Here is a 25346-nt window from a genome sequence, read left to right on the forward strand (position 1 = left end):
AGTAGGTTTTACACAGATTTTTAAACTAATCAGCATGTGATCAATTTGGGTGTTCATCTTAGTATAAGTGGAAACATCTCCCTTAAATGAGTTAGCAGAAAGTTTTCTTCTGCACACCAGTAAAATTCTCTTATTTCATGACAGGGAGGCTATTTGAATCAGGTTTGAGCACCCTCTGCATAAGAGATTCTGGCAAATACCCACATGATGGGACTACTTGTCAGAACCTCTTGCTGCTTGTGAGAAAATAGCTAGAGCCTAGGTTTGTTCTAGACTGAAGTTATGGGCAAATGCTCTATGACTCTGGCTGAATCCCATACCAGATTCAGATACAATGTATGTTCTATACATAGACCTCAGCCTAAATCATTATATTTTTCCTCTGTGTATATAAAATTTTTCAATGCAAATTAACTTATACCTCAATAGAAACCTAAAAGAAGATATTAAATGTCAAGGTTTATGGAAGACAGAAATATTGGCAAAATATACAGCTTTTTTTTTTTTTAAAATATACAGCTTTTAAAAACATTTTCATCATATATGCACGTCACTTCATTTTCATTCCAACCCATATTATTAATTTTCTTTTCTTTTCCAAGAAGCTGTCTATTAAAGACATGGCCGACTTTCCTGTCCCTACCCAAGATGTGACTGGTGATGACAAACAAGGTATGTAAAGAATGAGTTTTCTTCCTTTAGGAACATTTTTTGTGTATTTTTTTATCTACTTCTCTTGGAATGGCTGGTTTCTAGAGTGTATGAGGACTGTTCTCAGTATATGAACACATTTGGATGAATTAAGTTGTTCAGTTGTTGTCACCGAACTATAGTTCATAAAGCAGTAATAAGCTTGAGTGTCCAAAGCACTTCAGTTACGACCCTGTACTTACAGCTGATCCTCAGGCTACTCTGACACCTTATATTGGAATCTGGCCGTACTGATTAGGAAATGACTGGAAGCTGAATGGTTTGAGAACATAACATCTTGTGTTGGCAGGTGTGATCCCAGAATATCAATATAAATGTACATTTGCACACAGATCTAACCGTCGAGGAAGTTACCTTCTGGAGGGAGAGTTTCTGTCCCTGGGCTTTATTCTCTGTGACTTTGTGGGTGTTGGGCTGTGACGTGGAGCCCAGCAACAATTTCCTTATCTTAGTGGGTGGATGAGAGCATTGCAGCACAGTGTTGCTTGTTACAGCTAGCATCAAGCACAGGGATGACTTGGCTTGGCACTGTCTAGAAGAGAAGGAAGAACACCCTACTTCCTCCCATGCTTCTATTATAATGCTTTATAATCGATCGAGTCCTTCCTTATGCACTGCATTATTCAGTCCTCACGAAATTGAATGAAGGCTGATATATTTTATCGCCTAAAATATATAGATGCGTAAACTCAAGTTCAGGCAGTATGAATCATTTACTCAGTAAGAAAAAGAGCAGCGGTAAGAACCAAGATTTTCTAATTCTCAAGCCAGTATCCCTTCTATTGGACTGTAGCCCACCAGGCTCCTCTGTCCATGGGATTTCCTAGGCAGGAATACTGGAGTAAGTTGCCATTTCCTTCTCCAGGGGATCTTCCTGACCCAGGGATCAAATCCAGGTCTCCTGCATTGTAGGCGGATTCTTCACTGAGCCAACAGGGAAACAATTACAATAATTGCATGCTCTCTATTTCAGTGTTTGAGCAGGAGGGGCAGGCAGACCTGGACATTATCTATAGCAGCAAGTACTTTGATAACTCTGTTTACTAGTGGAACTTAGCCATAAATGCCCATTGGAATAACCTGGCAAGCTCTAAAAATCCTGAAGCCTGGCTGTCACTCCCAGAGAGATCCTGATGTCTTTGCTTGGGAAAAAATGGGGAATTTTGATATTTCCTGGTAATACTCTCCCAAGCCACTGGTGGCACTCTCTCTGGAACACTGAAAATATGTCTTTATTCTCTGTAGGAATAGAGTCCATTATCATACCCTAGGAGGCTTTTATTGTTTTAGTAAGTGCTATAGCAACTTATAGGTATATAGAACACTGTTTTCATTAAGTGATAACTTGGAATTCTTTGTTTTAATGTGACATGCTTTAGATATAATTTTTTTTCTTTTCTCTTCTTTTCTCTCTCTTGTTCTTTAAAAACAAAACACTGCTAGCTTTGAAGAGTGCTACTGATGAAGCCTTACCAAAGGACATGTCTGAGGATTCAGGTAGGAGAAAACCGATTTAATATATTTTAAATGTAATTATTTCTTAAAAAAATAAAACAGCCCTGTAGTTTCAATGAGAAGACTGGCACATTTGTGATTTTACACACACACACACACACACACACACACACACACACACATTTCTTTCCAAATATTTGCTGTGTGTTTTATACTAAGGAAACCTTTTGGTTTCTTTTTTATTCCTTCGCTCTTCTTAGGTGTGAGAAGAGGGTGGTTTCTTTGTAAGTTCTAAATATAGTTTTCACTGAAAGGATCTCTCAGTTTGAATTGAGAGTCCCATTGTCACTAAGTGTAAAGTTGAGAAGACTTTAATTTGGGAAGATTTCAATAAGCCATTGTGATTTCTCTGTAGAGTAAGGAGCTGATGGAGTGGATCAACGGGAGGCTCATAGGTGAAGCTTTCCATTTCCAAAATAAAAATCTCAAATATTTTCATTATACTTCAGCACCAGGAAAGCAGGTAAATGTGCTTATACACGGAGTAGATTCCATGGAGAGAAATAAAAGTTGCGTTTGCCCAGGTTTTTGGAGAGTCAGGACTGTGAACCATGATGACTGGGCCTGTGTCCTTAGCTTTCTTGATGGAGCTGTCATTGAACCAAGATGAACCTAGTTTAGAACATACTGGCTAGGGATGTTTGTAGCTCTGGTTATAGGGACATGAAAGAAGTTGCTCCTTTCTCATTTATTGTTTTCTCTTTCTATATTTAATAATCAAATCATTTTTGTTTCAGTTAGCTAGCTATCATCCAGGCTTTATTTGTTAAAGTTAGAACAAAGGAATCAATATTTATCAAGGCTTAGTAGTATATTTCCCAAACACCAAGTTCATTTAAGGTTTAAAAGAGAGAGGGGTAGAGATAGAGAAAGGAATGGGGAGCGAGGGAGAGAGGAAGAGGGAGATGGAGGAAGAGAGAATGAATATGAATGAGAATATATGATTGATTACAGTGATTAGGCCTAGGAATCTGTATTTTCAGACAACCCCCTGGGGGATTCTAGTGTTCAGCCTATTTGGGGAACCACTACCTCTCAAAAGCAATGTTAAGAAATAGGAAGTTAAGACTGTAAATTAACTGTGACTCCAAAAATGGTAGGAATTTTCAAGTTGTGTTTTGGTTTTTGGAACTGATTCAAGTTCCTTCATCATGGGGGAAACGCTCTATTTGTGTAGCACAATCACCTGACATAGGTTCCTTCAAACTCTAATTTTTGGAAATGAAGTGGATATGTCCCAGTTTTTGTAAACTTCTTGTTATGGTATTAATAAATGCTATTTAAATTTGGAGAGTTAAATTGTGCTTCTCCAACAACCTTTTTGGCTTATAACTCTTCCTGTTTATTTCCATGAGCATTCCATGTTCTCTGGGGCAGGAGTTTTGGATGTCATTTTCAACCTTTCTTCATTGAATAGGGCATGACATCCATCACCAGCCAGAGCCTATCAGGATATATGTGCCACAGTATGTAAAGTATATCTGAATTTGTTTCACATTCTGCCTGGGAGCATGCTGTGTGGTTTCTGATTTGTTCTTTGCTACTCTTTCTGGAGTGGCTATGAGGGAATACCTCATCTGAAAGCTTATTTAATATCCAGGGAACGTTTGGATTCTTAGTGAAAGACAGGAGTATCAAGGTGGTAGTTTCTAATTCTGGAGGCTTTCCATACCATGTTAGCAGTTCACCTTGGTTGAGTTGCTGTCTTTTGGAGAATTAAACTTTAGGCTTGCCTTCCTGTCCTGTTTCTGTTTCCTGGAAGGGTGACGTGCCTGGGGTGTTCTAAGAAATTGTCATTCTTCTTCTCTCTGCCCAGCTCAGTGAGAAGCTATGATTTGCCCGTGGTCTTCTGCTTGGATTCTGACACAGCCTGCCCTCACCATTTTTTCAGGTGTTCACATGCTCCAAATGCTGAGTCCGATTTTCAGGGGCTTGGAAGCTGATGGAAGACTTAACTAGAATTGTGTTCTCCAGCTTTTTCTGATCTGGAGCCTGTTAGGACTCCCCAGCCCTGCCTGGGATCTCATTTCCCACTTCCGCCCTTCCTTCCGCAGAGGGTGGTGATAACCATGATAATAGTAATGGCAGTGAAGAGAATGTTGTGGCTTATAGATGGGATGGGACTGTATCATCAGGGAGTGGGGTATTCCTTGGTATGTGATTTTTCTCTTAGGCTCTTACCCTTATAATTGCTGAGTGTATGTATAGTAGTAGAATCTGATGGATTTCTTAGCTAATGTCACATTCCAGCCTAATTAACCAGGCCACTCTGCACCACGGCCACCTTTTTCTGTGTGTCTCCACATCATGCCAAGGGTGTTGGATCTGCTTGTCCTCACACTGTAGCCTTCAGCCTGCTGTTGGTGTTTCTTGTAGTTGCCACCCTGATGGTCTTAAGCAGCAGAGCATTTCTCTCCTTCCATTCCCTGCACCCACCTGTATCTCCTTTGCTGTCTTAGAAGAAACTAAATTTTGAAACCAAATTTCTAAGCTTAAAAAATTAAGGGCACTGTACAAGAGTAATATTTTGCAATTCTAGAACACATTTAGTTTTTAAAGTGCTTTCACCTTCTTATCTCTCCGTGTGAGAAAGGGGCTTCATTTTTATTCTCTTCATTCTGTAGGTGAGGAGACTGAGGTTCAGAGAAATCACAGCTAGTGAATGTCACAGCCAGGAGGAGTTGGCCTAGTCTCTAACCCTCAGCCACCCCCCTCACCCCATCTGTCTGCCTGTCTATTACCAAGAGGATTCCTGCTCCTTCCACACCCATCCACACCCCAGCATAAAGACAGATAGTGGCAGTGAACAAAGGAATTAACAAGTTACCATGGTCTGGTTTGGGGAATAGTCTTTTAACATGACCTAGACTTCTCTGACAGAGAAGGCAGTGGCAACCCACTCCAGTACTCTTGCCTGGCAAATCCCATGGATGGAGGAGCCTGGTAGGCTGCAGTCCATGGGGTCGCTAAGAGTCAGACACGACTGAAGCGACTTAGCAGCAGCAGACTTCTCTGACTCACACATTTCTGGGAAGCAGTGGGGCCAGAGCCAGCCATGGTGAATGGAGTCCCACTGTTGGCCCAGCTCCCGGGCAGCTTGCTGGGCTGGAGGAGAGGCTCTCTTGGGCCACTATCCTTTGCCGCCCAGGGGCCTGGAGAAGGAGGGGTGGTTGTCTGTCCTCGGGCAGGTGCCACTGTGGGTGCACGAGATCCAGCAAGGCAGGTTCACACTGCTCAGCCTCCCATGCTTCTTGGGGCTCTGGCAGCCTTCCGGTGGTTTATAGTCCCAAGGTGGCTGTGTCCTCACTCCGAGAAGCCAGGGTGCTGTGCTTGGCAGGAACGCATGTCTTCTGCAGCTGACCACGCGAAGGGAACGTTGTTCCTGGTTTGCTTCGTGCTGAGGTAGCATCTCAGTTCCCCATTTCTGCCCTGCTTAGCTAACCTAAGGACTTTAAGGGCTCCCTGGGAGCTCAGTGCTAAAGAATCTGCCTGCAATGCAATTGACGTGGGTTCAATATCTGGATTGGGAAGATCTCCTGGGGAAGGAAATGGCTACCCACTCCAGTATTCTTGCCTGGAGAATCCCATAGACAAAGGAGCCTGGTGGGCTACAGTTCATGGGGTTGCAAAGAGTCGGACATGACTGAGCGACTAACACTTTCACTTAATGATCGTCAGAAATCCAGCATGCTTCCCACCAAGGAAGGTTTTTATCTTTGGAGTAATGTAAAAGAGGATGACATCATGCAGTGAAACATTTTCTTTCTCATTATTCCCAACAACTTACGATGGGAAAGTAGGCTTCATGTGTGTTGGTAGTGAGCAAGCTAGTTTATGATTTAAATTGGGGAAGGAAAAGTTGTCTGGTTGACAAAATATATTCCATAATACTCTCTGTATAATTTGAAACACAAAAATATTTTCTTATGGGAAAAACTGCATAGTTCATTTCAGCTTAATTGTGGGAGCTTTGATTTCTTGTGGTCATGCTGTCCTGGTGGTGTATTTTAAGAAAACCTTAAAAATATGTAGCCTGATAGATTTCTTCCTAGCCTTCAGGGAAGACTGGTTCAAAATCTGTTATTATTTAATACTTGACTATCATGATAGACCAAGAAACCCTCAAGTCTGAACCCATCATTGTATAAATAGATAACCTCTTGAGGGAGTTGTCTTTTTAGACTGGAATTTCTTCATTAGCCAGCTTTGATTTAAAAATGGCTTTGTGGCTAGTGCTCTGATGAAAGGAAAAATATGTTGCTTTTTCTTTCCTGTGAATTGTGCCTTTAGCTTTAGAAATAAAATTATGGAATCACAAACATGTGGAAGTGGTCAGGTTTTCCACAGGGATATTTGTACCTCACGTTTACTGTTGATGTGTTCTGTACTAGCCCAGGTGCTGCTTATAAACCTGTTTAACTGCAGACATGAAACCCAAGCAAACAGCAAATAATCTTTGTTTCAGCCACTCCTAAGGATTCCAACAGTCTCAAAGCAAGACCAAGATCCAGGTAGTGTTTGTTTAACTTTCTGCTTTAATGCCCTTTGTGCCCTCTCCCTGACTAGAAGTAAATCTCCCAACAAAAACCTAGCCCGCGATCCCCTCTTCCCTTCAGTTTGACACTTAGGCTGTAGGTGAGTTCACTGTCTCTAGGGGCCTGACTGGAGCCCGCAATGCTGCTGGGGAGGCTCTTAGTTTCTGTGTTTACTGGTGCTGGAAGAGGCACTGCAGCTCTTTGGCAAGCTGACATGAAGAAGGGGGCCATGTGACATGGCCCAGTTGCTGCAGGATGATAACGAATAGTGGGAAAGTACCTTTGGAAAGAGAGAAATATGGCTAAAAGGTAACTAACACTGAAATGTCCTGTCATGACAAGGTGAACACCAAAAAATAAGAAGTCTGAGTATAAAATCTAGAGTAGGGAATGAAAATGCTCTGGCGATTTCAGTGAGCTCAAAACTGCAGGTAAGCAGTGTTTGTGGATTGTTTCATCCTGTTAGAGTCTCTTTTCAGCTTCATATTTGCTGAGTCAGGAGAGGTTAGAAGCAAAGGGAGAGTCATCAGATAGTAGATAGGAGGAGTGAAGAGGAATACAGAGATGCTGATAGAACTCCTAGAACCTCAAGGAGGGGACATGGTGTTGAGATTATTGTTCACCAGTAGACTGCAGTGGGAGATGGGATGCTGCTTGTGTGTTTTCCAAGTTTTGCTTTGGCTCTCAATGACTTTTTCCCCTCCTTTGGCTACTAGATGTGTTCCTGAGAAGGTGAATTTAAATATGATCGTATTTTGTATGCTTGAAATACTGCCATTTAAGGAATTCTGGTCTCCTTGTAAGTCAAAGAATTACACCTTAGTTTATCTTTTATATCTGGATTTTCCAAGTTAGAGTTTTGCTTCCTTGTTTATAGAAGGTACAGATACCTGTGTTCATATTTGTTAAAGCAAATGTGTACAAGTAATAGATACATTTAACAAATATGAACGTATGTTCATATTTGTTAAAACAACAGGTACAGTAATTTTTGGTAGAAAAAAAGGGTATAGTCCCTGTTTCTCTCTATGGCCACCACATCTACTCATCCTGTTTTTAAAGGATGAAGGGATCTTTTACAAATTACTCTGTACTGGCTCTAGGATGTAGGAGTAGTAACATTTGTCTGCCTTCATAGTAGACAAATACTTCTCTGAATGGCAGAAATCGACCCTCATAGTTTTTTTTATTCTGCTAGCTTCCTCTGTGTCTCTCAAAGCAAGTGAAATGACAAAATCTCAATCACACATTCTATTATTACTATTTTGCCTAAATTTTATATATGATTCTTTCAGGGATTGTCCTCTTGGTTTAATTTGGATGTTGTTATTTTCACTACACCCACGGTTTACTGAGACCGTGAGAATCAAATTATTTGAACCCTCCTTTTTAGAATAACAAAACTTTTTAGAAATGTAAGGGGAAGGGAAATCACCCTTCTAATACTGCTACATTCATTATTTTGTTGAGTCCCTGCACATTCATATTTTAATTGGCTGCATTCATAGTTTTACAGTATCACTTATCGAATATTCATTTACCTCTCTGTATAAAAATATAAATACACAGGTTATATATGGAAGTTAAATGAAATAAGATACGTAGTATGAGATTGTGTGCTCAAGTATATGTATATGTGTGTATATATACCTGCACACAATTTATACATACCACATTTTGTCTTTCTTGAGTGAAAAATGTCACTAGAGCTATATCTGGCATTGAAAGTTCTTTCTAGCTAGGGTCCCTAATTTCCTTTTTTAATCAGGAATTCCCATTTGAAAACTTTGTTGCCCTTTTCTGTGGATTCTCTTTTATTCTGCTTGAAAGGATCAGAGCACGCTTCCTGTTAGTTCTTGCCTGCCTTTGCCTTGCGTGTCTTGCAAGTTGTGTTACAAGGATCACTGCAAGAGTATATCACATGTCATTATGGTGGCTTTATTAAAGATTGCAACCTTGCATGATGAGTAAAACTCTGGACTGCATAGAAGCTTTGAGGAAGTTAATCAGGAAAATAAGAACTTGCTATGTCAAAGCTAGCTTTACCAAGAACTGAAGTTTCTTAAAAGTAATGAATAGATTCTAATTTCCTGAGTGCTACTGTAATAGCTAAATATCAAGGCAATTTCCTGAGGCTAATTTGTCTCTAGGACACATCTGACTCAAAGGTCATTTTCTTCTTTGGCATGAAGTTAGCTCAGAAGCTGAATTGAACAGACATAAGATGTATATATGCACTTCTTAGAAAACCATATTGGGAACTCATCGACATAGTCCTCAGCAATAGACTAATGTACTTAGTTGAATTAATTTAGAAAATAAGCAGGACTCTACTAAATAGTTTACCTGCTCCTGTCCAGAGGTTTCTTCCCTGGCTCATAGACAGTGTCAAAGCATTTTAAAAATGGAATTTAGAAACTGAGATTGGAGTTTGAATGAAAGGTATGTAAGTTGCTAACTTACCAAGTTTCTTTTTCATTAAATGCCATTAATTGGAATTATAATCTCAGAAATTGCCTAGTTAGCTCCTGCCTTGTTACAGATGGAGCAAGAGAGAAGGTTAAGAGGATGCTTTTGCTTTGAAATTTTCCCCAAACCTGTGTTTCTCATGATAAGACACCCAAGGCCCCTCAATCTGATTGATGTGTGTTTTCCTTTCCTGAATTTCATTTGTGGCATATTCCATTGAACATTTGATTCTTCTTCTCAGCTTATCTGTCCCAGTTCCATATGTGCCTGTTACCACATTTACATGTAAACAGGAGTCAGGTTCTGTGGTCAGTTAATACCGTGAAGCCCTTCTATTAAAATATGGATGTACCTAACCAGATGCATTGACATGTTATTGTTATTAATAATTCCAATCAAAATGGATTTGATTTTACAGAAAGTGTTTCCTCTTGGCTAAGTTTAGGTCTAAGGTGTAATAAGAGCAAAGAGGTTAAAAAAGGTTGTGACTCGGGTGGGGGTTGGGTGCTTTTGCAGCTGGTGTGGCATTGAGGGGGCAGCAGGGACATGGCCTCTCTGGGAGCTTCACAGGCCTTAGCAGTCACTTAGACTTTTGTGGGTATTTTCCATTTCAGCCCAACTTCAGAGAATGAAGCTTTGCTGTTTCCCTTCTGACCTTCCCTTATTTTGCTGCAGATCTTACTCTAGCACCTCCATAGAAGAGGCCATGAAAAGGGGCGAGGACCCTCCCACCCCGCCACCGCGGCCACAGAAAACCCATTCCAGAGCCTCCTCCTTGGATCTGAATAAAGTCTTCCAGCCCAGTGTGCCAGGTGAAGTGCCCTTCTGCACGCCAGCCCTTCCCTTTCCTGTTGGAGTCAGTGGATGGGTGTCGCCACAGAGGTCTCTGTGGGTCCAGAGAATGAGCAGACCAGGCCCAACTGGCCTTCACGTGGCTGGGGTGTCCTTAGGTAGGAAGGCCCTTCTAGGCACATAGATATTGTGTGTCTGGAGCCTTGCCTACATTCACAATGGACCAGGAATTACAGAATTCTGTACCCAGAGGATTAAAATGCTTCATCCCCAGACAGCCCACTGAATGTTTGGCCAGGGTCTTGTTCTTTGCATCATGGTAATTTGTGTCCAGGATTGCCATCTGTTGTTTCCTCAGATGCTTATGCTGTTCTGTGAAAGGTCTTGGTGATTATTGCCTGGCCAGAATTTTCTGCATTTTATCCTTTTGGTGAAGATCCTGTGTCCTCCAAGTGTTAATGCTAAGGGGGGCTCTGCTTTCTAAGTGACCGATGGTTAAGTGTTTGGTGTAGGTGTCTAAGGCAAGGGCTCCTTCAGGTGGGCTGCTCTGGAGCTTCTGGGGATGGGACTTGCTCAAGTCAGCTGCTGTACAGCTGGGGCAGGGGGACTGGGGTCATGTCCACTCCCCTGGCACCCTGTGAAAAGGGGCTATCCTCCTGGGGAGACGGTGGAAGTGCCAGTGGGAGCTGTACCTTCAAGGGAGCGAAGGTGCTAGCATACAGGGCTATCCAGAGTGTTATTTTGGGAGCCACAAGGGCCTTTCCATTGACTACTGCAGGCAAGCTATAAATGCAATAATTTCCTGGAACTTTTTTCTATATCTATGTGCATTTTTAATCAACCTCAGATGCTAGTGATTTGCAGGTGGTTATCCATTTGACTAAAGCAAGAAAAGACTCTCCTTGGCTCACACATTAGCATGATCCTTGTGTCCCAACAGAGCTCAGCATGTTTTATTTGTTCTAATAAACTACTCTCCTCACAGAAAAGCTACAGATTGTTTTTTAATATACTAGAATCTGGAACTCTCTATGAAATTTGATTCTTTGCCATGAGTTCATCAGATAAAAATTTGTCTTGAATTTTCCCCCATACTTTGATCTGAATTCTGGCATAATTTCATAGTAACTGGTATTTGGGGTGGGAGTAGGCACAGATGATGATGCTATAAAAATTTCACATGGCTCTGGTGGATGAAGACCTAGAAGATTTTTCTATGGATGCAGGATTATTAAAACAATCTGGGAAGCTATCTCCATACATTTTCCTTGAGAGGAGAGAGGCTGGAAATTGCCCCCTCCCTCAGGCTATGTCTTTCCCCATGAGGAAAAGACTGTGCTGGAGAATGGACGGGCCATTGCCTTTATGACGTGGCACCCTAGAGTGGGAGAGAGAACACTGAATTTGGAGTCCAGCCCAGCTACTTATCAACTATTTGATTTTTAGCAAGTAGCTTAATCTTTTCTGTATCTCAGATTCCTAATCTGAGAAACAGGGCCAACCGTCCAGAGAATCAGTGGGATGTTGATGAGATAATAGACATCATCCAAGCAGTGCCATGTTTAGGCCCTAGACTCTCGCTCCTACCGAAGGCCAATGGGGAGAGAGGGTTTGAGGAAGGTCCCTGACTCCCTACCCCCGGTGGGACAGTTGTGTGACTCATTCTCCACAGTGCCTGGGATGGCTCGCAGAAGGACCAAGCCTCGGTGGCCTGTGGCAGTCACCTGTTCATTAACAGCTTCTCTGGGCTCACTGCCTTGCTCCCCTGTTGTGCTTGCCCTGCACCTACATCAGATGCCTGTTCCTGAGAATTTATACAGCTTCTCTTTACATCTCTGATGTTGATACAACTTCAAGGGAAAAGCATTTTGGTTTGATAAATGCCAAAGAATAGTTAGATGGGTGACATCTGTATTCGTAAATTAATTCCATTATCTTTCTAGTACAGATTTACACAAATGAAATTTTAATGGGCAGTTTAAATTGATCACATGAGGAACAGAGCATTTCTGTAGTATGACAAGCAGGGGACACCATTGCACCTACTTAATTTGTTTGTATGTGTGTTAATTCTCACAGGAAAGAACAAAGGTCTGTCTCAACTCTGTGGAATTTTAGTGTATTCCCTGTTGCTAGAAATTACTTATTAAAATTTCTGACAGTTTAGGAAAACACAGGATAGAGTCTAAACCAGTTACCATAGCACCCTTAGTGAGAACTGTGGTTCTCTTATAGTCACCCTCTACTGCATTTGTCTTTATGTGTCACTAGCTAAGCTTGGTCACACAGTGTTTGCTGTCATTTATCCTGAGCTTCCTCATCAACCCTCTTTCAACTTTTGTTTCTTTGTGCCTGTGTGATGCGGATGTATGGTGGTGGCAGTGGATTGCACCCCATGGGGGTTTCTCTCTCCCCATCTGCCCCTACCCCCTGCCTCCTCCTTATCTCTTCCTCACATCCCCCTCGTGTGTACTCTCCTCACTCCTTTCTCATGGGGTCCTTTGTGAGCCTCTCCCTTTCCCCTCAGTGTTTACTCCTGCTCCCCTCTCCTCCCCTCTCCTTTTAGCTTCTCTCCTCCCCTCACCCCTTCAAAGGTGTGGGCCTCTTTTTCCCAGGCTCCCCCTATCCTCTCTCTACCCTCTTGTCATAAACAAGGCAGAGGTTAATAATGACTTGGTAGCTATATCTTTGTTTCCTTGTGTACTTATTTTCTTTGGCTGAAGTCGGAGATGCTGACTCAAAGGCCATATACCTTTGAAGTGTAAATACACATTGCCAAACCATGTTGTCGGAAACTTGTACCTATCAACTTATCCCACCTGTAACATTGTCTGAGAGTGTGTCCTCACACCCTTATTAGCACTGGCTAATGTTCATCTTTTTAATTGTCACCTATTTAATGGGCAAATGTCTGCATTTCCTTGATTCCTAGTGAAGCTAAACATCTTTTCATATCATTATCAGACATTAATATTTATTCTTTTGTGAATTGCTGTGTGGAGGCACACTTAGCTTCTGGTGTTCCTGCTCTGTACCTAATCACAGTGACCACTTGTCTCCTCTTCATTTTTCCTATGAGATTCTGGGTCTGTCTTATCTCAGACACTTGGGAGTGTGAAGATGACCCTGGGGAAGCTAAGCTGATTTGCTCCTTCATGGGGTCCATGTCCTCCCAGTCCCCAGTACCTCATCTTTTGGCTAACTTTATCACTTAAGACAGACTCTACCTAGGCCATGCTAAATTTATAACAATAGAAGAATAAGAAAAAGTAAAGAAAATAAGGAAAGATAGTATACCTCTTGAGAGATCTGTTTGTAGGTCAGGAAGCAACAGTTAGAACTGAACATGGAACAACAGACTGGTTCTAAATAGGGAAAGGAGTACATCAAGGCTGTATATTGGCACCCTGCTTATTTAACTTATATGCAGAGTACATCATGAGAAACACTGGGCTAGATGAAGCACAAGCTGGAATCAAGATTGCCAGGAGAAATATCAATAAACTCAGACACGCAGGTGACACCACCCTTATGGCACAAAGTGAAGAAGAACTAAAGAGCCTCTTGATGAAAGTGAAAGAGGAGAGTGAAAAAGTTGACTTAAAGCTCAACATTCAGAAAACTAAGATCATGGCATCCAGTCCCATCACTTCATGGCAAACAGATGGGGAAACAGTGACAGACTTTATTTTCTTGGTCTCCAAAATCACTGCAGATGGTGACTGCAGCCAAGAAATTAAAAGACGCTTGCTCATTGGAAGAAAAGTTATGACCAACCTAGACAGCATATTAAAAAGCAGAGACATTACTTTGCCAACAAAGGTCCATCTAGTCAAGGCTATGGTTTTTCCAGTGGTCATGTATGGATGTGAGAGTTGGACTATAAAGAAAGCTGAGCGCCGAAGAATTGGTGCTCTTGAACTGTGGTGTTGGCGAAGGCTCTTGAGAGTCCCTTGGACTGCAAGGAGATCCAACCAGTCCATCCTAAAGGAAATCAGTCCTGGATATTCATTGGAAGGACTGATGCTGAGGCTGACGCTCCAATACTTTGGGTACCTGATGTGAAGAGCTGACTCATTTGAAAAGACCCTGATGCTGGGAAAGATTGAAGGTGGGAGGAGAAGGGGATGACAGAGGATGAGATGGCTGGATGGCATCACTGACTCAATGGACATGAGTTTGAGTAAACTCCGGGAGTTGGCAATGGACAGGGAGTCCTGGCGTGCTGCAGTCCATGGGGTCGCAAAGAGTTGGACACGACTGAGTGAATGAACTGAACTGAGTGTGCAATGAAATAAAATGTAATCTTGAGTTGAAAGGGACAGATAAAATGAAGCCAGTGTTTTTAAAACTGAGGATCACAGGACTGTGAAAAACACAGTGGATGAGAATAAGTTGCTGAGTCAGAGTAGCCTAGAGTGTAGTGACAGTGCAGAGAAGAAAGGGGATGGAGAGAAGATGCAAAGAAGCAAGAATGAGAGCAGGAAATGAAGGGAAAGGTGAGATGGTTGTTGTATAGGAGTGATGATGTTTATACAGAGGGTGAAGCAAATAGGATAAGAGCCTGTAGAGACCAAGGGGAGGAGAGTCTGCAGACTCGGTTTAGGATTCAGATAGTAGTCAGAGGATTCTTGGGAAGGAAGGAATAACTTGGAAGTGGGTGGTATTAATGCCTTCAAATTTATGATGATAGGTAACATGATATAGAGAAGAATAATGAAGGACTGATTTAGATTGTGAGTTTATAGAAATGAATGAGCTCAACTCTGGCAGCAGGTGACAGTTGGCTTTAATTTGGTGTCTATGAAGAGGATGTGAGCATGTGATTTATAGGATTCTAGACTATCATAGAGCTCCAGATAGATAGGTGTTAGCATTATACCTAAAACATGTGTTTTCATAGGAAGAAGTTGACATAATAGGGTCACTGTGTGGAAAAGGGTACTCACCTTTGTCACAGCTGTTCCAGGCCTTGGATCCATCCTTTTGCTGTCCCATGCAGCTGCTCTGTTAGAAAAAAAAATGTACAAGAAGATCTAAGGAAGTGGTGATGCAAGTGTACAAAATCTAGAGGCAGTCAAACCCTGGACTTCCTCAGTGAGGTTTAGATTTTATAGCTCTATACTTAGAGCCATGAAACATATGTTGTTGTTCAGTCACTGAGTTGTGTCTGACTCTGCAACCCCATGGACTGCAGAATGCCAGACTTCCCTGTCCTTTACCATCTCCAAGAGCTTGCTCAAACTCATGTCCATTGAGTCAGTGATGCCATCCAACCATATCATGCTCTGTTGTCCCCTTCTCTTGCCTTCAGTCTTTCCCAGCATCAGGGTCATTTCTAATGAGTCGGTTCTTCACATCAGATGCCCAAAGTATTGGAGCGTCAGCCTCAGCATCAGTCCTTCCAATGAACATTCAGGACTGATCTCCTCTAGGATTGACTGGTTGGATTTCCTTGTATTTCAAGGGACTCTCAAGAGTCTTCTCCAACACCATCATTCAAAAGCATCAATTCTTTGGTACTCAACCTTCTTTATGGTCCAACTCTCACATCCATACATGACTACTGGAAAAACCATAGCTTTGACTATACCAACTTTTGTCAGCAAAGTAATGTCTCTGCTTTTTAAATGTGCTGTCTAGGTTGGTCATGGCTTTTCTTCTAAGGAGCAAGCGTCTTTTAATTTCTTGGCTGCAGTCATCATCTGCAGTGATTTTGGAGCCCAAGAAAATAAAGTCTCTCCGTTTCCACTGTTTCCCCATCTATTTGCATGAAGTGATGGGACCAGATGCCATGATCTTAGTTTCTTGAATGTTGGATTTTAAGCCACTTTTTTCACTCTCCTGTTTCACCTTCATCAAGAGGCTCTTTAGTTCCTCTTCACTTTCTGCCATATAACATAATATGAATGAAAGTCCTATAAGAAAAATCAGCACAGTGAAGTTAATACTTTTTAGACTTTTAACTTCCTTTTCCTCATGGAAACAGTTGTTTTCATAAGGTTTTTACCCCTCTCATGAAAGAGTTTCTTTTGTGACTGTGAGGGGTGAAAAGGCCCCTCCTCTCACTCTTGACACTGCCCTACCTCCTCCGAAGTCTTGGGTTTGCAGCCTAAGGTTTCCATAGTGACAGCCAGCTGCTTCATTGCCACATATAGCACTGTTTCAGCCATTGAATCTCCACTGACAGGAGCAGCAGAAATTGTTGGGGGGAGATGTAGCTATCCTTTTAGAGCTTCAAACCAGGAGCCTTCATCATGTCCACACAAATCTAAGTGGAAAACTTAGTCCCTTGGATAGTGTTAGCTGCCAGGCAGTGCAAAATGAAGTCCCTGGCAGGGCCATAACTTCCCAGTGCCATGCTGCTTACTTTAAGAGAGGAGAGCAAGTGTTGGTGGATAGCTCTTTCCATCACATCCTGTGTGGCTGAGGACATTGATAGCCACATGTTAAAACCGTTACCTTGGCCATCAAAAACCAAGGTTGGTATCTGCCCATGGGTAGCTAATGTCCTCTCTCTGCTCTAGACATACTGATAATAAAAGTTCATTCCATTGTTAAGAAATTACCATGGACTGTACAGTCCACAGAATTCTCCAAGCCAGAATACTGAAGTGGGTAGCATTTCCCTGCTCCAGGGGATCTTCCCAACCCAGGGATCGAACCCAGATCTCCTACATTGCAGATGGATTGTTTACCAGCTGAGCCACAAGGGAAGCCCAAGAATACTGGAATGGGTAGCCTATCCCTTCTCCAGCGGATCTTCCTGACCCAGGAATCGAACTGGGGTCTCCTGCATTGCAGGTGGATTCTTTACCAACTGAGCTATCAGGGAAGCCCCACGGTTATATATACTTCCAGTATATATTGTAATCGTGGGCTTCCCTGGTGACTCAGATGGTAAAGAATTACTTACAATGCAGGAGACCTGGGTTCGATTTCTGGGTCAGGAAGATCCTGTGGAGAAGGGAATGGCAACCCACTCCAGTATTATTTCCTGGAGAATCCCATGGACATCCCATGGACATATTTCCATGAGAATCCCATGGCCTGGCGGGCTATAACTCATGGGATCACAAAGAGTTGGACATGACTGAGTGACTAACACTTTCACTTTCATATATTATAATTATTATTATTATTATTTTTTGAATTCTTTTTTTTTCTTTCTTTCTTTCTTTATTTTTTCAGTGGGTTTTGTCATACATTGATATGAATCAGCCATAGATTTACACGTATTCCCCATCCCGATCCCCGCTCCCACCTCCCTCTCCACCCGATTCCTCTGGGTCTTCCCAGTGCACCAGGCCCGAGCACTTGTCTCATGCATCCCACCTGGGCTGGTGATCTGTTTCACCATAGATAATATACATGCTGTTCTTTCGAAATCACCTCACTTCTCCCACAGAGTTCAAAAGTCGTTTTGTACTTCTGTGTTCTTTTTCTGTTTTGGCATATAGGGTTAATATTACCATTTTCTAAATTCCATACATATGTGTTGTATGCTGTAGTTTTTATCTTTCTTCGGCTTACTTACTCTGTATAATGGGCTATCAATTTCACATCTCATTAGGACTGGTTCAAATGAATTCTTTTTAACGGCTGAGTAATATTCCATGGTGTATATGTACACAGCTTCCTTATCCATTCATCTGCTGATGGGCATCTAGGTTGCTTCCATGTCCTGGCTATTATAAACAGTGCTGTGATGAACATTGGGGTGCACGTGTCTTTTCAGATCTGGTTTCCTCAGTGTGTATGCCCATAAGTGGGATTGCTGGGTATTGGCAGTCTATTTCATTTTTTTTTAAGGAATTCCACACTGTTTTCATAGCGGCTTGTACTAGTTTTGCATTCCACCGACCAGTGTAGAGGGTTCAAAGGATTTAATCCAAGGAGAAGATATAAGTTATAAATATATATGCACCAACATAGGAGCAACGCAATATGTAGGCAACGCTAAATGAGTATGGAGAGGATTAATAGTAACACAATAATAGTGGGAGACTTTAATACCACTTCACAACAATGACTAGATCAACTAAACGAAATTAACAAGGAAACACAAACTGTAATTGACACCATGGACCAGCTAGACTATTGATATTATAGGACTTTCACCCCCAAAACAGTAATTCACTTTTTCTCAAGTGCACACAGAACCTTCTCCAGAATAGATCACTCTGGCCATAAATCTGTGTCTTCGGAAATTCAAGAAGATTAAATCATACGAGTCATCTTTCTGACGTAAAGTGCAGTAAGATTAGATCTCAATACGGAAAAAATTGTTAAAAATTCAATACATATGGAGGCCTAATAACAAGCTTTGAATAACCACAATCATAGAGAAATCAAAAAAGAATCAAAATATCATAGAAATGAATGCAAATGAAAACCAACAACCAAACTATGGAACGTAAAAGCAGTGCTAAGGGGCAAGGTCATAGCATTACAGGACTTACATCAGAAACCAGAAAAAGCCAAAAATAAATACTAGACTCTACACTAAGCAATTAGAGAAGGAAGAATGAAGAACCAGAGTTTGCAGAAGGAAGAAATTTTAAAATTAGGGAGAATAAAATGCAAAAGAATAAAGAGACAATAGCAAGAATCAACAAGTAAAAGATGGTTTTTTGAAAAAATATTAACAAATTGAGCAAACGATTAGCAAGACTCATTAGATACAAGAGAGAAGAACAAATTAACAAAATTAGAATCGAAAATGGAGAGATGAAAAGACACACTGAAATACAAAGGATCATAAGAGACTACTACCAGCAGCTCTATGCCAATAAAATGGACAACTTGGAAGAAATGGACAAATTCTTAGAAAAGTATAACCTTCCAAAACTGAACCAGGAAGAAATAGAAGATCTTAACAGACCCATCACGAGCAAGGAAATCAAAACTGTAATTATTTTTTAGATAGATAAGATTTTTAGTTGGAGTTTAATATCAAACTCTCAACAATTAATAGAATGAACATACAGTCAAGTAGAAGGATATGTTGTTCAGTCGTTAAGCCATGTCCGACTGATTCTTTGTGACCCCATGGGTGCATGCCAGGCTTCCCTGTCCTTCACTATCTCCTGGAGTGTGCTCAAACTCAAGTCCATTGAGTCATTGATGCTATAGTAGACCTGAAAAGCACTATGAACCAATTCAACATAATTAAGATTTATATAGTTTTCACACAACAGGATACAAATTCACGTTCCCATAGACTATAAACTGGGAGACACTGGAGCATGTCCAGGGACATGAAACAAGGTGCAAAAATTTCATGGTCTAAAAGTATTGAATTCATGTGGAATCTGTTCTCTTATCACTTGAAATTAAGCTAGAAATCAATGTTAAAAGATACATGAAGATAACCCACATATTTTCAAGTACAGTTTGACATTTACCAAGAGAAATCTTTGACTTAGCCATAGAAAGCCTCAGGAAAGTTAAAAGATTACAAAAACACAGAGAGTTATTATAGACAAGAAAGCATTTAAATGAGAAATTAATGTCAAAATGAGAAGTTAATATTAAAGATACTTTTAAAAATCCCATGTGTTTGGAAATTAAATGTCCATTTTTGAATATATCCAAGAAGATAGATGTTTCTGACTGGTGTATCTAAGAAGCCATATTAAGGAAAATTAGAAAATATTTATAAAGAATAAAAATGAAAAGAGAATTCACCAGAGTTTGTTGCATGCAGCTGAACCTGCTCAATGCAGTTAAATACAATGTGGAGTCTTGAATAAGGTGTGAAAACAAATAATGGACACTAGCATGAAATTTTGTGAATTCGAACTTTACTTAATAATACTGTATCACGTGTTAATTTCCTGTTTTTTTTTTTTTTAACAACAGTATTTCTTTATATCCTCGGAATTGGATTAGAAGTTTCAAGGCTCATTCAATGTTTTTTAAATCACTGAGATAAATTTTCTAGACGTTTAGCAGTAATACTAGATGCCAGAATACCTGAAACTATGTCAAACTTTTGAGTGAATATAAATTAGAAATCTAGCATTCCATTCATAGTAAATCAAAATGTCATAAATTTTTTAGCTAGGCAAAAATTCATAAAATTTCTAAAATATATATATTATACAGACTGTTTGTATATATTCAAAAGCTTTTCTACCACACTTGATAAAGGCTTGAGAAAGAACATCAACAGCAACAAAAAGAGATGGAGAAATTGGAAAACATAAACTAAATGAAGTGGGAACACTGAGTATGAAATAGAAAAAATGAAACAAGCTAGATAAAAGTAACATCATCATATAGTCCAGTTGTTTTTAAACATGGCTGCTCATTGGAAACACATCTGGAGCTTTGGAGAAAAAAAGCAATATCTGGCATTTGTATTTTTCAAAAAATTCCAAGTTAATTCTGATAGGCATCTGAATTTTGAAAAGTGATTACAAGTTTTTCTATTAAATGGTAGTTTTAGTGATACAGAATTCTATTATTTTCTGTTGACCATTCATGATACGATGGTATTAAGCAAATAAAATTTACATAATCACTATAGTAAAAGATGTTTATCCATTTTCACAATCAATAACCAGATTAAAAAAGATAATTATAATTGCAAGCTGTAATGGAAACACAATTAACCTAACTATATAAAATAATTATATACAGTTTGGGGAGTTAAGTAGATTGATGTGGTAAGTGGAAATGCATACATGCACCTGTTTTCATCTGCCCAGCCAGTCTATGTCTTTTGGTTTGTGCATTTAATCTGTTTACATTTAGGGTAATTATTGATGTGTGTGATTCTATTACCATTTTCTTAATTGTTTTGGGTTTATTTTGTAAAGATCTTTTCCTTCTCTTGTGTGTCCTTCCTAAAGAAGTTCATTTAGCATTCGTTGTAAAGCTGGTTTGGTGGTGCTGAATTCTCTTACCTTTTGCTTGTCTGGAAAGCTTTTAGCTTTTCCATCAAACCTGAAGGAGAGTCTTGCTGGGTAGTGTATTCTTGGTTATAGGTTCTTCCCTTTCATCACTTTAAGTATATCATGCTATTGCCTTCTGGCTTGTAGAATTTCTGTTGAGCAATCAGCTGATACCCTTATGGGAGTTCCCTTATATGTTATTAATATTTGTTGTATTTCCTTTGTTGCTTTTAATATTTTTCTTTGTTTTTAATTTTCATCATTTTGATTACTATGTGTCTCGATGTGTTCCTCCGTGGATTTATCCTGCTTGGGACTCTCTGTGCTTCCTGGACTTGGTTGATTATTTCCTTTTCCATGTTAGGGAAGTTTTCAGCTATTCTTCAGATATTTTCTTGGTTCCTTTCTCTCTCTTTCTGTTTTCCTCTGGGACCTGTATAATGCGAATGTTCATGTATTTAATGTTGTTCCAGAAGTGTCTTAGGCTGACTTCATTTCTTTTCATTCTTCTGTATATTCTGTTCTGTGGTAGTAATTTCCACCATTCTGTCCTCCAGCTCACCTATCCATTCTTTAGCCTTAGTTATTCTGCTATTGATTCCTTTTAGTGTACTGTTCGTCTTTGTTTGTTCTTTAGTTCTTATAGGTCTTTGGTAAACATTTCTTGCATCTTCTCCATTCTTTCCCAAGATCCTGGATCATCTTCACTATCATTATTCTGAATTCTTTTTCTGGAAGGTTGCCTATCTTTAGAGCTTCCTTGGTGGCTCAGATGGTAAAGAATCCACCTGCAATGCAGGAGACCCAGGTTCAATCCCAGGGTTAGGAAGATCTCTTGGAGAAACTAATGACTGCCGACTCCAGTATTCTTGCCTGGAGAATTCCATGGACAGAGGAGCCTGGCAGGCTACAGTCCATAGCGTTGCAAAGAGTTGGACATGACTGAAGCAACTTAGCACACATGCATGCCTATCTCCACTTCGTTTAGTTGTTTTTCTGAGGTTTTATCTTGTTCCTTCATCTGGGACATAACCTTCTTCTTCATTCTGATTAATTTTTGCATTGGGGTTTTTGTTTCAGCCACTGTGGTTCTTCTTGCTTCTATCTGTCCTCTGATGGATGAGGCTAAGAGGCTTGTATAAGCTTCCTAATGAGAGGGACTGAGAAAAACTGGGTCTTGCTCTGGTGGGCAGGGCCAGTGCTCCAAAAGACTTTAATCCAATTATCTGTGGATGGGTCGGGTTGCACTCCCTGTTAGTTGTTTGGCCTGAGGTGACCCAGCCCTGGGGTATGTGGCTGCTATTGTAGGGTTAATGACGGCTTCTAAGAGGACTTAAGCCAAGGGCTACCTTACCAGACTGCCACTGCCAGTATCGCCCGTTCCCGAAGCAAGCTGCTGCCGACCCACACCTCTGATTCAGTCTCCTGTGGGGTCACTGCTCCTTTTTCCCTGGGTCTTGGTGTGTACATGATTTTGTTTGTGCCCTCCAAGAGTGGAGTCTTTGTCTTCCCCAGTCCTGTGAAAGTCCTGTAATCAGATCCTGCTGGCCTTCAAAGTGAGATTCCCTGGGGATTCCCAGTCCCTTTGCTGGATTCCCAAGCTGGGAAGCCTGATGTGAGGCTCAGGATCTTCACAACAGTGGGAGAACTTTTTTGGTGTTATTGTTCTTCAGTTTGTGGGTCACCCACATGGCAGGTATGGGGTTTGATTTTATCAGTTTGCACCTCTCCTACTGTCTCATTGTGGCTGCTTCTTTGTCTTTGGACATAGGGTATCTTTTTTTTGGTGTGTTCCAGTGTCCTCCTCTTGATGGTTGGGATTTTGGTGTTCTTTCAGGAGCAGATGAGTTCGTGTCCTTCTAGTCTGCCATCTTGAACTGGAAGAACTACTTGTTACTTTTTAAAATCTAGTAGAATTATGGGATTCCTGCCGCACGCCCAGACTTTTGGGTCCGCAGTACATAGCCAGTCAAGGGTTCAGTTTGGTAGTCTGGACAATTTCTTTTTTTAAAATGAAAGCTTTATTGAGATATAGTCCACATTCTATAGAATTGACCCTTTAAATTTGTGCAATTCAATGGCTTTTTAGTATATTCATAGCGTCATACAGCCACAGGGCATTTTCACCACCCCCAGTGAAACCCCATACCTATTAGCAGTCATTCTCCACCCACCTCTTCTCTCCCCCTGGCCATGGGGAAGCACTACCTACTTTCTGTGTCTATGAATTTGCCTCTTCTGGACATTTCATATTAATGGAATCATATAATATATGATCTTTTGTGACAAGCTTCTTTCTCTTAGCATCATGTTTACACGGTTTATCCATGTAATGGAATGAATTCTTCAGTACTTTAATAGTTTTATGTGTGAATAATATTACATTGTTGTATGGGTAGGGCACATTTTATTTATCCATTTATCAGTTAATAGACATTTCAGTTGTTTCTACTTTTTATCTGTTATGCATAATATAGGTATAAATAAACATTCATGTACAAGTTTTTGCATAAACATATAGTTTCTTTTTCTTGGGCATCTATGTGAGTAGAATTTCTGAGTTCTATGTTAATTCTTTGTTGAACAGTTTGAGAAACTACTGAGCTATTTTCCAAAGCAGCTGTACCATTTTACCATACTGTAAGCTATGTATGAGGATTATAATTCCTTCACATCCTTGAAACCTTTTGTATTGTATGTCCTTTATTTTTTAGCCATCCTAGTAGGTATGAAGTTATATCTTTTTTATGGTTTTCATTTACATTTTCTAACGACTAATGATGTCAAACGTCTTTTCATGTGCTTTTTGGCTACATTTATATCATCTTTGGAGAAATGTCTATTCAGAATCTTTGTCATTTTTTAAATTGGGCTGTCTTTTTTTGTTGTTGAGTTGTAAGGGTTTTTTTTTTTAATATATATTCTGGATGTAAGTCCCTTTTCAGATACATGATTTACAAATATTTCCCCTCATTTTGTGGGTTGTCCTTTCACCCTTTTTCATGATGTTCTTTGAAGTACAAAAGTTCTTAATTTTGATGAAGTCCACTTTATTTTTCCTCTCACATTTGTCCTTTTGGTGTCATATCTAAGAAAAAATGCCTAACTCAGGGTCACAAAAGTTTACTCCTGTTTTCTTTTAAGTTTTTTATATTTTTAGCTCTTGCATTAGATCTGTGATCCATTTGAGGTGGTTTTTGTATATAGGGGTCCAAACTCATTTTTTTGCATATGACTATTCAGTTGTCCCAGTACCATTTGTTGACAAAATGATTAACTCCTTGGTTAGTTTTCCTGGTATCCCTTTGAAAATCAGTGACCATAATATAAGGGTTTATTTCTTGACTCTTATTTCTATTCCATTGATCTGTATGTCTTTCCTTATACCAGTGCCATACTATATTGATTATTCCAGAATTGTAATGTTTTGAATTTGAAAAGTGTGTAACTACCCACTTTATTCTTCTTTTTCAAGATTGTTCTGGTTATTCTGGGTCCCTTGGATTTTCATATGAAATTTAGAATCAGCTTGTCAATTTCTGTTAGCAAAAAGAAAAAGCCAGCTGGGATTTTGTTGGGAATTGTATTGAATCTGTAGGTAAGTTTGGTTAGTATTACTATCTTCATATTCTGCCCCCACAACTTTATTGAGGTTAATTGACAAATAAAATTTGTTTAAATATACACACACACACACACACACACACACATATATATATATATATATATATATATAGTACAACTTGGTATTTTTCATTTTAAGTTAAGTCTTCTAGTTGTAATGGTTGTATTTCTATTTATATAAGTATTTAGTTTCATTCAACAATGTTTTGTGATTTTCAGCATACAAATTTCGCTTCTTCAAATTCTTAGCCCTCTGTATCCTCAGTTTGTGCATCTACTGATTCAACCAATTGTGGACTGAAAGTATTAGAGGAAAAATTCCAGAAAGTTCTATACAAAAAGTTTGACATGCCATTTACATTGTAGTAGATATTATAAGTAATCTAGAGTTGATTTAAAGTATATGTGAGGATGTGCATAGGTTATATGCAAGTTATACATCATTTTAAGTAAGGAACTTGAGCATCCTTGGATATTTGTATCCACAGGGGGTTGTGGATTCAGTCCCACGGGGCACCTGAGGAATGACTGTATTTTATTTATTTTAAGATTTTATTCTAGAGGAAATTATTTTAATTTCATTTTTGCAGTCTTCATTGCTGGTGTATAGAAATATAGTTTTTTTGATATACTGATCTTTTATATTGAAACTTTGTTGAACTCGTCTATTAGTTGTCTGGGCATGTACCATCCTTAACAGGTAGGGAACGTACTCGTTATTGGACTGCTTATCCAATCTTGCATCTGTCCACAAATCAAAGAGGAAATCCCTTTGAATGTTTAGGAAACACCAGCTTCC

At 40.0% G+C, this 25346-nt stretch overlaps 1 protein-coding gene across 3 annotated transcripts in view; it reads left to right on the forward strand.

The window, feature by feature from the left end:
• The window catches only part of REPS2 (RALBP1 associated Eps domain containing 2), a 258187-nt gene that overhangs the window by 143972 nt on the left and 88869 nt on the right, over positions 1–25346 (forward strand). For 2 of the 3 annotated variants that reach the window (XM_043459392.1, XM_043459393.1), the window contains exons 10-13: positions 603–672; positions 2155–2208; positions 6692–6737; positions 9906–10042. In XM_043459392.1, the coding sequence (XP_043315327.1) occupies positions 603–672; positions 2155–2208; positions 6692–6737; positions 9906–10042 (307 nt within the window). The remainder of the gene's footprint in view (positions 1–602; positions 673–2154; positions 2209–6691; positions 6738–9905; positions 10043–25346) is intronic. The other variant, XM_043459394.1, reaches the window with a different exon arrangement.

This window comes from Cervus canadensis, chromosome X (assembly GCF_019320065.1).
Source record: "Cervus canadensis isolate Bull #8, Minnesota chromosome X, ASM1932006v1, whole genome shotgun sequence".
Taxonomy (NCBI): Eukaryota; Metazoa; Chordata; class Mammalia; order Artiodactyla; family Cervidae; genus Cervus; species Cervus canadensis.